At 46.1% G+C, this 14,219-nt stretch overlaps 1 protein-coding gene across 1 annotated transcript in view; it reads right to left on the bottom strand.

Annotated features, from left to right (window-relative positions):
- Nucleotides 1-14,219, bottom strand: part of Atg7 (autophagy related 7) — a 172,258-nt gene that overhangs the window by 77,216 nt on the left and 80,823 nt on the right. Inside the window, exon 18 of the mRNA XM_042679887.1 lies at nt 128-250. Coding sequence (XP_042535821.1) covers nt 128-250 — 123 coding nt within the window. The remainder of the gene's footprint in view (nt 1-127; nt 251-14,219) is intronic.

Raw genomic sequence — 14,219 nt, 5'->3', positions numbered from 1 at the left:
GTGATACACAGACATTAAGGAGGTTGAGTTCCCAGTGGCCATGCTCAGGGCAGGCAGTGCTTGGAGATCAGTGCCCATCAGGGCTCAAGCGTGGCTGGCCAGCAGGGAAAGCACAGCGCGCTCTTACCTCAGCAGCCTGGGTCTCCTGATGTAGCAGTGTGAGGCCGGTCAAGTCTTCTAAGAAGGAATGTGAAGAATCGAACACCTTCGCGAGGAAGTTAAACCCTTCCCGCTCATACTGATCGAGGACCTGAAAAACATTTTATGTTTTTAAAAAGGAGGCTGCATAGATCAACTTCATATTTAAAGATTTTTAATTCTAACCAACAGTTGTCAAAAACAAAACTAAGGCTGAGCACCAGTGGCTCATATCTGTAATCCTGTCTATTTAAGAGTCTGAGATCTGAGGACTGAGATTCAAATCCAGCCTGAGCAGGAAAGTTGATGAGACTCTTATCTCTGATTAACAACCAAAGAGCCAAAAGTGGAGCTGTGGCTTAAGTGGTAGAGTACTAGCCTTGAGCAAAAGAAGCTCAGGACAGTGTCCAGGCCCCGAGTTCAAGGGCTGGCACAAAAAACAAAACACCCTAAAAATGAAAATAAAATAGGGAACTACTAACGCAATCTGGGTTAGTATTTATCATCTTTCTCTCCTGAGAAAAAATAACAATGTCATCTTCTAGTTCAGCTGCCAATTTTCCCCAAACTAAGTTTTCATGCAAATTCACTGAAAATTACAGAAGAATTGCCATTACCTGCACTTTTACTTCTCCCAAATGATTTAATAGGTCAGGGACAGTGCCAGTGGCAGGAAAAGTCCCTGAGACTCTTATCTCCAATTAACCACCAAAAAGCCAGAAGTGGAGCTATAGCCCAAGTGGTAGAGCACTAGCCTTGAGTACAAAAGCTCAAGGACAGCACCCAGGCCCTGAGTTCAAACCCTAGGACCAACACACACACACACACACCACACACACACACACACACACACACACACACACACACACACACACACACACACACACACACACTAAAAGGATTAAGGGAAAGGCAAAGACAAAGTGATTTGTTACAAATATACTAGCTACAAACTAGTTACAAACATACTAGCTAATCAAAAATACTTTTAAAAATATATATTTTTTCTTTTTTTGAGTCCTGTCGTGGGGCCTGAACTCTGGGCCTGGGCGCTGTCCCTCAGCATTTCAGCTCAAGGCTAGCGCTCTACCACTTGGCCACAGCGCCACTTCTGGCTTTTTTCTTTTGCTTATGTGGTGCTGAGGAGTTGAACCCAGGGCCTCAGGAATGCAAGGCAAGCGTTCTACCACTGAGCCATCTTCCCAGCCCTTAAAAATAATTTTTAACAGGAAAAATAAATGTCAACAGGCACATCATAAGCAAGGACATCCAAAGGGTCAATAAACATGAAAATGCGCTCCATGCCACAAGTGATCAGAGAGAAAAAGACTAAAACTACAGTGAAATACCACCATGTACCTACAAAAAGGCTAAAATTAAAGCCAGCAAATACCAAGTACTGACAAGGATGCAGTTTTTATGGGGGTTCTAGTTTAGAAGTAGAACATTTATATCCTTATGATCCAGCCACCCCACCCCTAGATACACACCCATAAAACATGTGCACAAATGCACATCAAAAAACACAAGCACGTGCCCGTGGCAGCACTAGTCATAAGAGCCTGAAACTGCGTCCATAAGTCCCATGAATAAGTGAGCGGTGGTACAGTTGTGCAATGAAACACTATAGCCATGAGAAGTACAACTACATTCATCAAACAACAATACACATCCCGTCGTGGCAGAACCCCGGAGTGGCTGTCTGTGGGGAGACTGTGACTAGAAAGGGCCCTCGGGACGGCCCTGGAGGGAGCAGTGTATGTTGGCTCCAAAAGGTCTACTTTTGGAGAATGCATCAAGTGCAACAGTTAAGACTTGTGCAGGGTTTTGTTTACATGTAGATAAGAGGCGGGTAGCCCTGGGAAGAAAACAGGAAGAGGACAGGAAGGTGCTCTCAGCAGCAAGAACACGTGACAGCCATTTGTGGGTAGTTCACAACTACTCCTGCAGAAAGGAGCCAAGGAGCCCGAAGCCTCAGTCCTCCCCCAACACAGAAGAAACAGAAATGAATGTTTAAAAAAAAGACAGCAGACGTTGAAGACAAACTCAAGGAGTCAGTGACAGAGGGCCAGACAGATGAAAAGCAATCAGTACTGCAAGGCGGTAGGCTGGCTGGGCATGGGAAAATAATGGGACAGCCCAATGACGAGGCCAATAAAGGCCTCTAATAAGTAACAGAACCCCTTGGTAATGGGGAGATTACTTACAAAGCAGCCTGTTATCACAGAAAGAATGGGGATGAAATGTAGATGATGTTTTCAAAGTGATAAGCACTGTGTATTTAATCATCACTTTTTTCTGAGTTCGCCCTCAGCCTGGCAGTAGTTGCTTTCTCCTGTGTTCCAGGAGAAAAGAGACAGGTTTTGAAAACTGGACACAATTTTAAAAAAAGCTGGAATAATTCCAGACGTGATATTTTGTTGGACTTTAGTTAAACTTTCAGAACTTAAGTCCATGTTTATACAGATAATTTTTATGATTCTACAAATCTGACAGTGGAAAAACTACCAGCAAGGATAGAAGAAAGGCCTTCCTCTCAGTCAGGGTCTGCAGAAAGGTTAATGCTGAAACATTATTAATAGCCCTGGCTGCAAAAGAATGGAAAACTCAATCCTCTAGGGCAAATTGAACCAGGCAAGGGGTTCCAGCATTCTCAAGTGCCACGAAGCTAATCTGTGTCACCAGAATAAGCAGCTTATAAAAGGTATGAGGATTTTTTCCCCTTATAAAAAGCTTAATCTTCTCAAAGAGGGAAAATGTGTTTGAAACTATCCAAAGAGTGAAAAAAAAAATAAAGGAAAAAAGAGAAGATAGTGTTACAATGCATTTGAGCAGTAAGCTGATAGTAATCTACATAAAATAGGCCACACCTCTTTTTTGGTGAAGGTATTGAGATTTGAACTTGGTTTTCTTTTCTTTTCTTTTTTTTTTTTAACTCGGTTTTATTGTTCACAGCTGGTGTTCTACTACTTAAACCTCATCTCTAGTCCTGTTTTATTTTTTGCAAAATATAATGAATTTTTTATTTCTTCTCTCTCAGAACCAACAAGACCACTAATAGAAACTTTAAAAATTGTAATTAGAAGGGAAATACAATATGAATATCATTAAGGTTAGTATAAGTTAAACTAAACAAACTTTATCACACGAGCACTGGGCTATGTGTAGAATTATTTTTTAAAAATTTTTTTATTATTTTTAAGTGGTTGTACAAAGAAGTCTTGTTTTTTTTAATAGCTGTTATGGAGATGGAGTCTCAAAGACTTTTCTGCCTGGGCTGGCCATGAACCAGGCGAATGACAGCCTCTGTGCACTCAGGCATGGAGAGAGAGGGAGAGGGAGAGGGAGAGGGAGAGGGAGGGAGAGAGAGAGAGAGAGAGAGAGAGAGAGAGAGAGAGAGAGAGAGAGAGAGAGAGAGAGAGAGTGTACCAGGCGATGGTCCCCAACTGTGTGTGTGTGTGAGAACCAGGCGATGGTCCCCAACTGTGTGTGTGTGTGTGTCCACACACACCAGAATATGTGAATATGTGCTGTCTGCCCAGAGTCACCTCGCTCATGGAGGCTGGGGATTGTAAAGCAGTGGGCAGGCAGGAAGAGGGCATGCCAGCCTCCGCTGGGCAACTTTCTTAGGGAGGTACCTTTCCTTTTTTCAGTCCCCCCCTTTTTTTTTGGTTGGTCATGGGCTTGAACTCAGCCTAGGTGCTGCCCATGAGCTTTTCTGCTCAAAGCTAGTGCTCTACCATTTCAGCCAGAGCTCCACTTTCAGTTTTCTGGTGGTTAATTGGAAATAAGACTGTCATGGACTTGTATGTGCTCTCTGAACCTCGATACTCAGATCTCGGCATCCTGAGTAGCTAGGGTTACAGGCATGAACCACCAGCTTCCGGCTGTCAGTCATCTTTTTAAACCAAATCATGAAAACCAAAGATGTTGTCTGAAGACACATGTTGGAGAATCCCAAGACTTAAAAAACAAAACAAAAAACCCTTTGAGCCGGTGCTGATGGCTCACGCCTGTAATCCTAGCTACTCAGGAGGCTGAGATCTGAGGATCACAGTTCAAAGCCAGCCCAGGCAGGAAAGTAGTGAGACTCTGATTTCCAATAAGCCATCAGAAAACTGGAAGTGGCGCTGTGGCTCAAGTGGTAGAGTGCTTGCCTTGAGCTGAAGAGCTGAGGGACAGCACCCAAGCCCAGTGTTCAAGCTCCACCATGACCAAAAATTTAAAAAAACACAACCAAAACTTACTACCTCATTTATCTTTTTTTTTTTTTATCCTTAAAAATGTGAATGTAACAAAGGCTAGCTCTCTAACTCCATGCACAACGCAGGGCAGGCACCTGATGAGCAGGGTCCCCGGAGGGCTTCAGAGTTGCTGACTAATCAGTTAGGTCCAGACTGGGATCTGAGCTTGGTGATTCCGGCCAGTTTCCCGATGACAGTGATGCTGGCCCTTGGCCACGTGGTAAGAAGGTCTCCTGCATCTACACAGGGGCACAGGCCCTGACACTCATCCACAAAGAAGCACACACGTTTCTTTACTATTCACTTTCAAAACTCATCTTTAAGTTGAACATAGTGGTGCACATGTGTAATCTCAACTATTGGAGTGCTGGGGTAGAAGAGGCAGGAGGATTGTGGGTTTGAAGCCAAAGCTGGCAGAAGTTAGGGAGACTCTCTCTCAAACACAAAAACATGAAACAAAAGGGCTTGTGAGTCTAGCAGTAAGGGCTTGCCTAGTATGCCCGACTCGTCTTTAGTTGTTGCCCTAAAAGACATGACTGTGTGTGATACCAAAGGTTGCTGGGCCGTTTGATTTAATCCCTTCAACACATTATTCATGGTAAGAAGTCCTTCATTCCTTCTTCCCTGCAGCCAGGTTTCCTGAAGAACACATGACTTACAATGTAAATTTGGGTTCAGTGCATTTCATTTTGGAATCGAGAGTTATATAAGCACTTATCTGGCACAGAGGTTCTATTGATAAGATTGCATTATTTTGTACAGTATTCTCTCTTTTCCCTCTGCATGGCTGTTGAGGGCATTGTCATAAACTGACAGCTGGAACAGTCTACAATACTTTTGGTCTGATTCATGCACAACTTTGGAAGAGGTTTTAAAAAAATGGATCTAACACTTAAAAATAATTTTCACATTAAAATTCAGCTATTTAACTACTCCTAAAGTACAAACAAAAATCATTAGATTTGGCAACATCATTCCCAATTTCCTACGCAGCAACCCATCATCCCAAGGCGGCCCTTTGCTGCCCTGGAAGAGAACTTAGCTGAGGTTGGCTCCAGTCCCTATTTGCTTCCTGTTATCTTCAAGCCAGTCGCCCTGCTTACACCATGTACTTGTTGGGCTGGTTGCTACAGCCTGTGTACATGGGTGCTCAGATTAAGAGGAAGAGTTTGAATTTCAAAAAGCTACATATGCTGGTTTAAGCTAAGAATGTAGTCTGGTAGCTGAAGTTACTGAAAACATGTACTCTGGGTTCAGTCTCTGATGGCCCAAGGCTGACGGGTAAAGTGATCTATCTGCGGGCCAGTTGGGAAGTCCTACTTTGGAAGTTCTGCATCAAGAGCCTTTAGGCTGGGGTGAGCCTTCTCAGAAAGATCATCAGATTGTGACCCCCTCCGCCCCATGCCTGGTCTGGCAAAAAGAGTAGCCGGTGATGGCACCGCTGCCCACACCTGGGTGCCCAATTCCTACTTCTTCCTGCAGCCTTCTCTGCTGTGACATAACAGAAAAGTCAAATAAAACAGAGAATGAACAGCCGTGGGTTCTGCTGTCACACCCCGTCTGGCCCCCCTTGGAGACCACTGGCTGGGTGGATCTCCACGTCCTGGCTGCCCTTTAGAATTTTCGGTCCCCCTCACAGTGGCGTCTACTTTTGCATATTCTTAAAGACCAGAGTTATAATTGTATTCTTTCCTACCTGCTGCTTAAAAATGCAATAGTGAGCCGGGCGCCAGTGGCTCATGCCTGTCATCCTAGCTACTCAGGAGGTTGAGATCTGAGGATCTCGGTTCAATGCCAGCCCCAGCAAGGAAAGTCCATGAGACTCTTACCCGCAATGAACCACCAGAAAACTGGAAGTGGCGCTATGGCTCAGTGGTAGATCACTTGCCCTGAGCTGAAGAGCTCAGGGATGGCACCCAGGCCCAGAATTCAAGCCCCCCTTCTTCACCCCCCCCCACCAAAAAAAGCAATAGTGCCTGCTGGAGATACATGCTGGTTTGTGCTTTCTTGCTCCTCATTCAGTCTCACCAGAGGTTCATCAAGTCTGCAAGTCCCTCCTCCCCCGGCCCCGCCTCCCGCTCTCGACAGTGCCAGGGATGGAACCAGGACCTCGAGTACATTAGACAAGCATCCCAACAACTGGGCTACTCCCCACTCCTACACATGGCTTTCCAACAATGATATTTTGGTTTTATTAATTGTTCCACTCTTCTAGTAATTTCTATACATACGCTCACGTTTGTACATTTTGTAGGGCCTTTTCTATTTCTGGAGATAAACATTTGTCCACTAATTCTGGGCCTTTTAAAATGGGGCTGGCCTTGAGCTTGCAAGCCTCCTGCCTCAGCCTCACCACATCTGGCTCTCAGCACACGGTTCTCCTCAAGATCTCACTGCGGTCACAGGCTCTGAGTGGAACCGTCTAATGCCAAGTAAGCCTTAAGGTTTCTGGGCCACAGATACAAAATTGCTGCAGCCAACACGAGGTCAGGTGAGTTCAAATTCACCCTGACTCCCACTTGGAGCTCTCCCTGAAATGGAGAATGGTTCACCACGTCTGACAGCAGTCTGACTTTAACTTTGATTCTCCTCTTCTCCTCCTCCTTGAAAAGCACTCAGCGCTGCTGGGTCTTAGCTTCCTTTTTCAGATAAGGGAATGTCCATCCATGTTCACGTTCTCTTCAGTATGTCACCTCAGGATATTCTTTGATGTTAAGGTACTTGGAAACAAGTCATCTAATTTCTTTCTCTTCTTCATCCCCTTCTTTATCAGCTCCCCCCCCCCCCAGTACAGATACTTAAAACTCAGGGCCTTGCACTTAGCTGATGCTCTGTCACTGCCATTTTGTTGGTTAATTGGAGATAGGAATCTTGCAGACTTTTCTGCCCAGACTATCTCTGAACCATGATCCTCCAGATCTCTGCCTCCTGAGTAGCTAGGATTTTGGGTGTGAGGCATCTAGCTTTCTATCTACTTTAAGTGACTTCAGTAAGAGAACCAGTTAAGGTAGAACTGTTCTAGTATGCTGTCATGTGTTACCTCCCTAGTACATGGCCCTCCTTGTCAATAATTGGGGAAGAAGCTCTACGGCATTCTTTGAATAAGAGTAACAGCTCTTCTTGGTAGTGACTTACTCTTAAAATTCTGAGAAACTACAGAGGGTGGAGGTTCAAGTTTTATCCTTGTAATTTATTCACCATTACCCTAGACAAAGATTTATCTGGAGAATTGGGTGGGGAAATACAACACTTCTCTGCATATTAGAATATGAAGAAACGCAAAGGAGTTTGAAAACGCCTACGAAACTAACGAAACCCATAGCTCTTGTCCCTCCTTTTTTCAGCTGACACTGGAGGCAGTTGCTTTACCGATGACTGGCAATACCAAAGCCCAACATTCTGATGCGTCCCGCTGTTATGTTAGCTGTCGCTGCTGTATGATCTATTATTTATTTTTAAATACTTCACCATACACAGTGTGAATAGACATCATACACGCATAGGCTCCCCTCTTTCTCCTGAGGTTGCTAATATCTGAGGCACTCTAAGCAGGAATGAAGTCTCTAAGTTTCACTCCTACAAGCATAACAACTACGGCCATCCAAATCAACACCAGTAAGTAAAGTAATTAATAAGTAAAAAAATAGAATTATTTTTTTCTGGTGAAAATACTGGGCATTAAGATACCTGTATGTGCCTAGAAATATTGCACAGGTCCTAGAGCCTCGCACAGACACACGCCTACAGGAAATCTGTCAAACCAGAAAACAACATGCTGCAGTACGTAGCACCCTAGACCTAGAGTGCTGGTCCTACACCAGTGGCTCCAACTAAAACTAGCTATGTCCTGAAATGAAATGATTTCTATGGTCTGTTTCTACTGAAGTTTTGTTTGCTTGCTCTTTGTGGTAATGAGTATGAACTTGGGGCATTGTGCTTACTGGGCAGGCACTCTCGCTTCAGAGCCAAACCTCCAGCCCCTTTTTTATGCTGGAGATTTTTGAGATAAGGTCTTGCTTCCTGCTCAGAAACATGCCAATTTGAGGCTTCCTGTCACAGTAGGACAACAGGCAGGCCCCACAGCATCCAGCTCTCAGCTGAGACATGCTCTCATGAACTCTCCTGCCCAGCCTGACCTCAAACGTCCACCCTTCCAATCTCAGCCTCCCCAGTAGCTAGGATTATAGGCATGACATTCATGCTTAGCTGCTACTGAATTTTTGGTGTAAGATACATACCAAGAGTCAAGAGTTGGGCTTTTCCTAGTTGGTAAGAACGCGCTGAATAACTTATGCCTGCTTGGTAGTACATGTTTGTATGTATGGCAACATTTGGTCTTAGATTTGACTTCACTGTTACAGGCTGCTGGGTAGCATGACACGTCTCACCCTGGAAGCTCCCAATTTCTACCAAACCAAGCTGTAGCACTGGGCTGATTCACATTGCAATGACTGTGCTGCATTAAACTATCCAAACAAAGCCTGGGACCTAGCCTTGAAGCAGGAAGAGCATGATTCTGAGCAAGCAGACACACACACTTGCCATCCTGGGCCTTCCAAGAAAAAGGCTGTTTCTCTTCAGCAGGGAAACCACAGGAAGCTGCAGAGACAGTCTTGGGGTGTGGGCTCTGCTGGGGCTGGGAGCCTGCCAACAATGCCATCGGTCTGTTTCTTAGCCCCTGCAATGCAATGACACACAAACTGTTTTAAAAAAGTTATCTTCCCGAGCTCGGCGCCAGTGGCTCATGCCTGTAATCCTAGCTACTCAGGAGGCTCTGATCTGATGATTGTGGTTCAAAGCCAGCCTGGGCAGGAAAGTCTGTGAAACTCTTACCTCCAATAAGCCACCAGAAAACCGAAAGTAGTATTGTGGCTCAAGTGGTACAGCACTAGCCTTGAGCTCGAGAGATGAGGGACAGCACTCAGACCCAAAGTTTAAGCCCAAAGACCGACCAAAAAAAAAGATCTTCCCCAAGCACCTGGCTTTTGTATTCTACTCATAGTTCTGTCATCTAGTCAATACTACATTCACAGGCCTGGAAAGCTGGGAGGCCGCTGTCCTGTGTGCTCAAGCCCAGTACGAGTCACAGTGGATACATGGCCCAAGACCCTTTTTTTTTCTTTAGTATTTAAGCTGAGAATTGATCAAAATGAAAGCACGAATGCCTGTCCTGAACAGTTTTTGAAGCAAAAGCCTTTAAACTCTCACCCCCATGAGAAACCTGTTCTGGTGTAAGAAGCCCATGTGGTTTTCCCATGATAGCGTGAAAACTGAGAGAGGAAAAAATTCTTCTGTACATCAAGGACCCCCTTTCAAAGGACAAGTCCTCTAGAACAGCCTGAAGGAACCGGCCAGTCAATCCTTGAAGATGCTCAAAATTGAAAATGCACTCCCCGCTATCCCACAATGCAGAAAATGAAACTGTGTGTGAATTGACACAGTCACACCACTGTACAGCTGGTAAAAGACTGGAGGTGGGGGACTTTGTGCTCTGTGCCCTGTCCTGACCACATGACAGACAGGGATGGGGCGCTCTGTGGCTGGCCACTTCACTGGAACTTGGGGAGAGATACCTGGGCAGCATCCATTCAATGCTCCCAAGCCTAGAAGCAAGTCCTTCCTGCTCACGCTGCGCCAGCCCCACCCCACTGCGAGTTAGACGGAGGCTGGAGAAAAGCTTCCAAGAAGCCGTGCAGGGTGGGAACTGGGACAGAGGCGCTGGCAGCAGCCCAGGTGCTCCGCCACCCTGGGCCTCTTCACTCTGTGCCATGAAGAGCACCAAGAGCTTCAGAAGTCAATCAGCATCTCAAGTGGCCCTCGTGCTGGTCGCAGACACCTGCACAGGTACTTAGCACCCGGAGAAGAGCAGGTTCACTTTCTCCCCTATACATACTCTGAGGAACAGCAAAAGGACACTGCACTCTGGTTAATAATTAAGCACTCAGATGAACCGACTGCCTGGAAAGAAATAGGAAGAAAAGGAAAAGACAAAGACTCTAATGTCAGCGATAGTGTTTGCTTGCCTCAGGTTAGGCCCTTCCACACAGGAATTGCTCCTCCTCTTCTTGACACCCTCTCCTTTGGGAGTTTCTCAAGATGGAAAGTGTTGCATGCTTCAGTCAACATGAAAGCACTAATGGCTGCCACACCGGTGCTTCTCCAAAGGCCACTGAAAAGGCCTTTGACGTCATACCTGAGGCCACCAAAGCTCAGAAAGCTGACCAACTCCCCTGAGTCCACTGTGGGGGACTCCTCTTGCTGCACTCGCGACAAGAGTCCCTCAGAACTTTCCAGAAAAGTTCTGGTACTTTTAAGATCCCTAAATCCATGGGGCTCAAGGCTTGAACTCAGAGCCTTGTTCACTCAGCTTCCTTGCTCATAGATGGTGCTTCACCACTCAAGCCATGCCTCCAGACCAGCTTTTTGCTGGCTAACTGGAGACGAGAGTCTTGAGTACTTTTTGCCCACTTCTTCAGGCCTCAACCTCCTGGGTAGCTAGGATTATAGAGATGGGAGGCACTGGGGCACCTGCTCTCAGAATTACTTGCAATACCTAGTACGAGGTAAATGCTACCTCATCACAGAGGCAAGAGCGAGGGCAAGCGTCGGCCGTGTTCAGTACAGATGCAGCTTTCAGTTTCTGGCTGGCTGCAACGGTGCTGCAGCTCCTGTGGAGGGGCTCTGGCGGCTCACAGTGTGTGTTGGCTGTGGCCTCAGATGAGTGCCCTGTGGGGCCCTTCTATTGCTCTCACTCGCAACTTCGGTCATTTTAAGCCTTGAAGCTTATTTTGTTATTTACTTATTTATTTTGCAAACTCTCCTTCTCTTTACTCACCAGACAGTTTTCAAATTACTTTAAAAAAACAAACCCAACCCTACCCTCCAAGGTCAAGAACGCACTCCTGGGCAGGCTGGCTAGGAAGAATACAGGACGGGTGCAGAAACGCTTTCCCAAGGAGAACGTGTGCACAGTCTGGAGCTGGCACAGCCAGCTGACACAGGCGCTCAGCCTGCCCTGGCGCACTCCCCCAGGCCCGTCTCAGACCGCAGGCCTCTTTCAGGGTCGGTGTGTGACAGGATGGCGTGGGTCTCGCTTTTCGTGAGTGTGTTCAGTGTGTACTGGAATAGATGCACTCAGTAATGGAAAGCAGACATTGTGAAATGAAACTCTCTCTTCTGGGGGTCAGAAGACCCACATGCATTTGTTTTTTTTTTTACAGAGGTCACTCTACTAGCAAGTCTGCTTGCTCACCTATTTTCTAACTCTGCTTACAATACCACTGAAATCAATCTTTTCCATCAGTCAGGTCAAAGTAAACTGAGAATGGAAATTGATTTTTACAGAGGTTTTATTTAAGCAATGCATAAATGCTCTTTTGTAAGCAAGATTCACACTAAATTCAAGGTCCTTGTTTGGGGAGTGGGGTAACTGTCCCTCGCCTCTGTTGTCACTTCTAGTATTCCCTGTCAAGGTATGTCATGAATGAGCTGACATGAAAGAAAAGGGAAAGCCAGATACTACTTGGGAGGCTGAAATCCAGAGGATCTCGATGTGAAGTCAGCTCAAGGAAAAAGTTGTCTAGACCTCTTGTCAACCAATTGCTGGATATAAGTTCTAACACAAGGTAGTGTGACAACTAGTCACACTCTCCCAAGGAATCTTCTCAGGAGTATGAATAGCTGGTATGGCGGCGCTACCTTTCTTAGGATGCTACCACGTGTCCACCTGTGTACTCCACGCCACCAGGATGGTTTTCAGGATGCTACCCAAGTTTGCCTGTACTCCATGCTATCCAGTGTCTGCCTGTGTACTCCCAGGACAGCTCTGGTCATTTGCTATATTTGAAACTAGGAAAGGCCAGCTACTGTAGAATTTCTTATTATTGTCTTATAGAATAGTACATAAACAAGTCACAAGGATGCTAACTTCAGGAAGTATATTCGCAAATGGCTCTATCACATCTTCTATGTGAAAAAGTGAGATGGAGACATTAAAAAAAAAAGCAAGCCCCTTCACTGCCAGAATGAATCCCCAAAACATCTGTCCTGCTTCAGTGTACTCTGGAAACCAATGAAAACCAATAGGATACTAAAAGCTACAAAGAGCCTCAGTGGAATCACTGTTCAGAATGTGGCAATGCAGCAACTCACTGCAAGCAGAGGTGTGGCTCTGGTAGAGTACTAGCTTTAAGCAAAAAAGCTAGGGGAGAATGCTCTGGCCCTGAGTTCAAGACTCAGTACTGGCACCAAGTAATGAATGAATAAAGACAAATTGTACCTCCATACATATAGACAGGCATCTACTATGACGGCTAGCATCCCAGACTGTGAGCTTCTGGGGACACTGGCTAGTTTTGTTTTGTCTCCTTTTCCTTAATCTTTCTCACCATTCCCAACATATTTAATTGGTTCATACCGTTTGCCAGGAACTAGCTACCCCTTTGAATCTAGCTGCATTTCTTGGGTAAAGAGGATCAAAAAGCCTCACACACCTGTATTTATAAATGTAGTACCTTTACTATCTCATCCAGTATGGATCATGAACGTATTTATCTGAATTACTATGACAGTAAAATAAACATGTCAAATTTCAATTTGTATTGAGAAGGGTGAGGGTGCGGCTCAAGTGGCAGAGTGCCTGCCTAGTAAGCATGTTGAAAACACTCCACGCAAAGTGTTATCCACGCGCACGCACAGAGCTTCTCAACTGAGAACGGGGCACTGTTGTGTATCTGTTGTCCTACATATGGATGGAAGCAGGTAAGGTCCGGGTGCACCTGGGTGGGAAGCAAGGTCCTAGCTTAAAAATAACCAGCAAAACAAACAGAGCTGGTGGCATACCCTCAGCGTAAAGATGCCTGTCTACCAAGCACAAGGACCTAAGTTCAACTCCCCCGTCCCCCTCCCCCCCCCCCGTCCCCCCCCCCCCCGTCCCCCCCCCTCCCCCGCACCGTCCCCGCACAAACTCACACACCTAATCCTTTCAGAGGACCTTTCATCAAAGTGATCAAGATCTATTAGCATTATCCCCACCTCTGGCCCTCAACTCCACCCAGACCTGAGCTCCTCCCTGCCTTAGAGTTCCCTTCACATAGCAGACCACTCCCTCTCTTCCCCGTAGACCTACCAGCACATACCACTTGCCCCTGAGCTACCCACCCGGATGGGGGCAGATGCCATATTGCTCCTTCTCCAGGGAGATATATGGCCTCTCTAATAAACCTTATAATAATCTTTCTTCTGTGCCTGCCTGCCTCCGCGTGGTGCCCTGGAATGGTCGTGATGGATCCTAACAAGATCTATGACTCAAAAATTCTGTATGTCAAGATGGTGGAGGCTAGAAGTGAAACAAATTAGTTCCAAACACAAGGATACATAGTAAAAGGAGCCCTTTAAGGGGGGACAGTGTGTCCCCACCAGCTGCTGGTCGGTCTGTGATGGCAGGTGGCGTGGAAGGAGGTTGCGGGCCCAGCACTGCCAGCTGATCAGGTGGTCTGGAGGACCACAGGCAGCACAATTACACTTCTCCGTAATCACACAAAAGGCTTAAGTAGCACTTGCCAAAAGGACAGGGAAACAGGCTTTCTGAGCTTTCTAAAGCCACAGCTCCAAGCCCGATTCTGTCCCTCTTGCTGCACTGACTGTGGACAGACAGTGAGCCCCAAAGAGGCTCCATGCACCCCAAGAGATGTAATATGATCACAGGGGTCTTTGTTTTCTTCTTGCTTGCAGTGCAACACCAGTCCCAGGAGTGGGCAAAGGCCTTGGTACTTGGCCACAGGGAACTGGATAGAACTGGATATACGTCAGCCATTGCAATTTCCCTGGGAAACAGAA

The sequence above is a fragment of the Dipodomys spectabilis genome, unplaced genomic scaffold (assembly GCF_019054845.1).
Source record: "Dipodomys spectabilis isolate Male_0828 unplaced genomic scaffold, ASM1905484v1 ptg000054l, whole genome shotgun sequence".
NCBI classification, from domain to species: Eukaryota; Metazoa; Chordata; class Mammalia; order Rodentia; family Heteromyidae; genus Dipodomys; species Dipodomys spectabilis.
The sequence above is the reverse complement of the archived record's forward strand: the minus strand, read 5'-3'. Positions and strand labels throughout refer to the sequence as shown.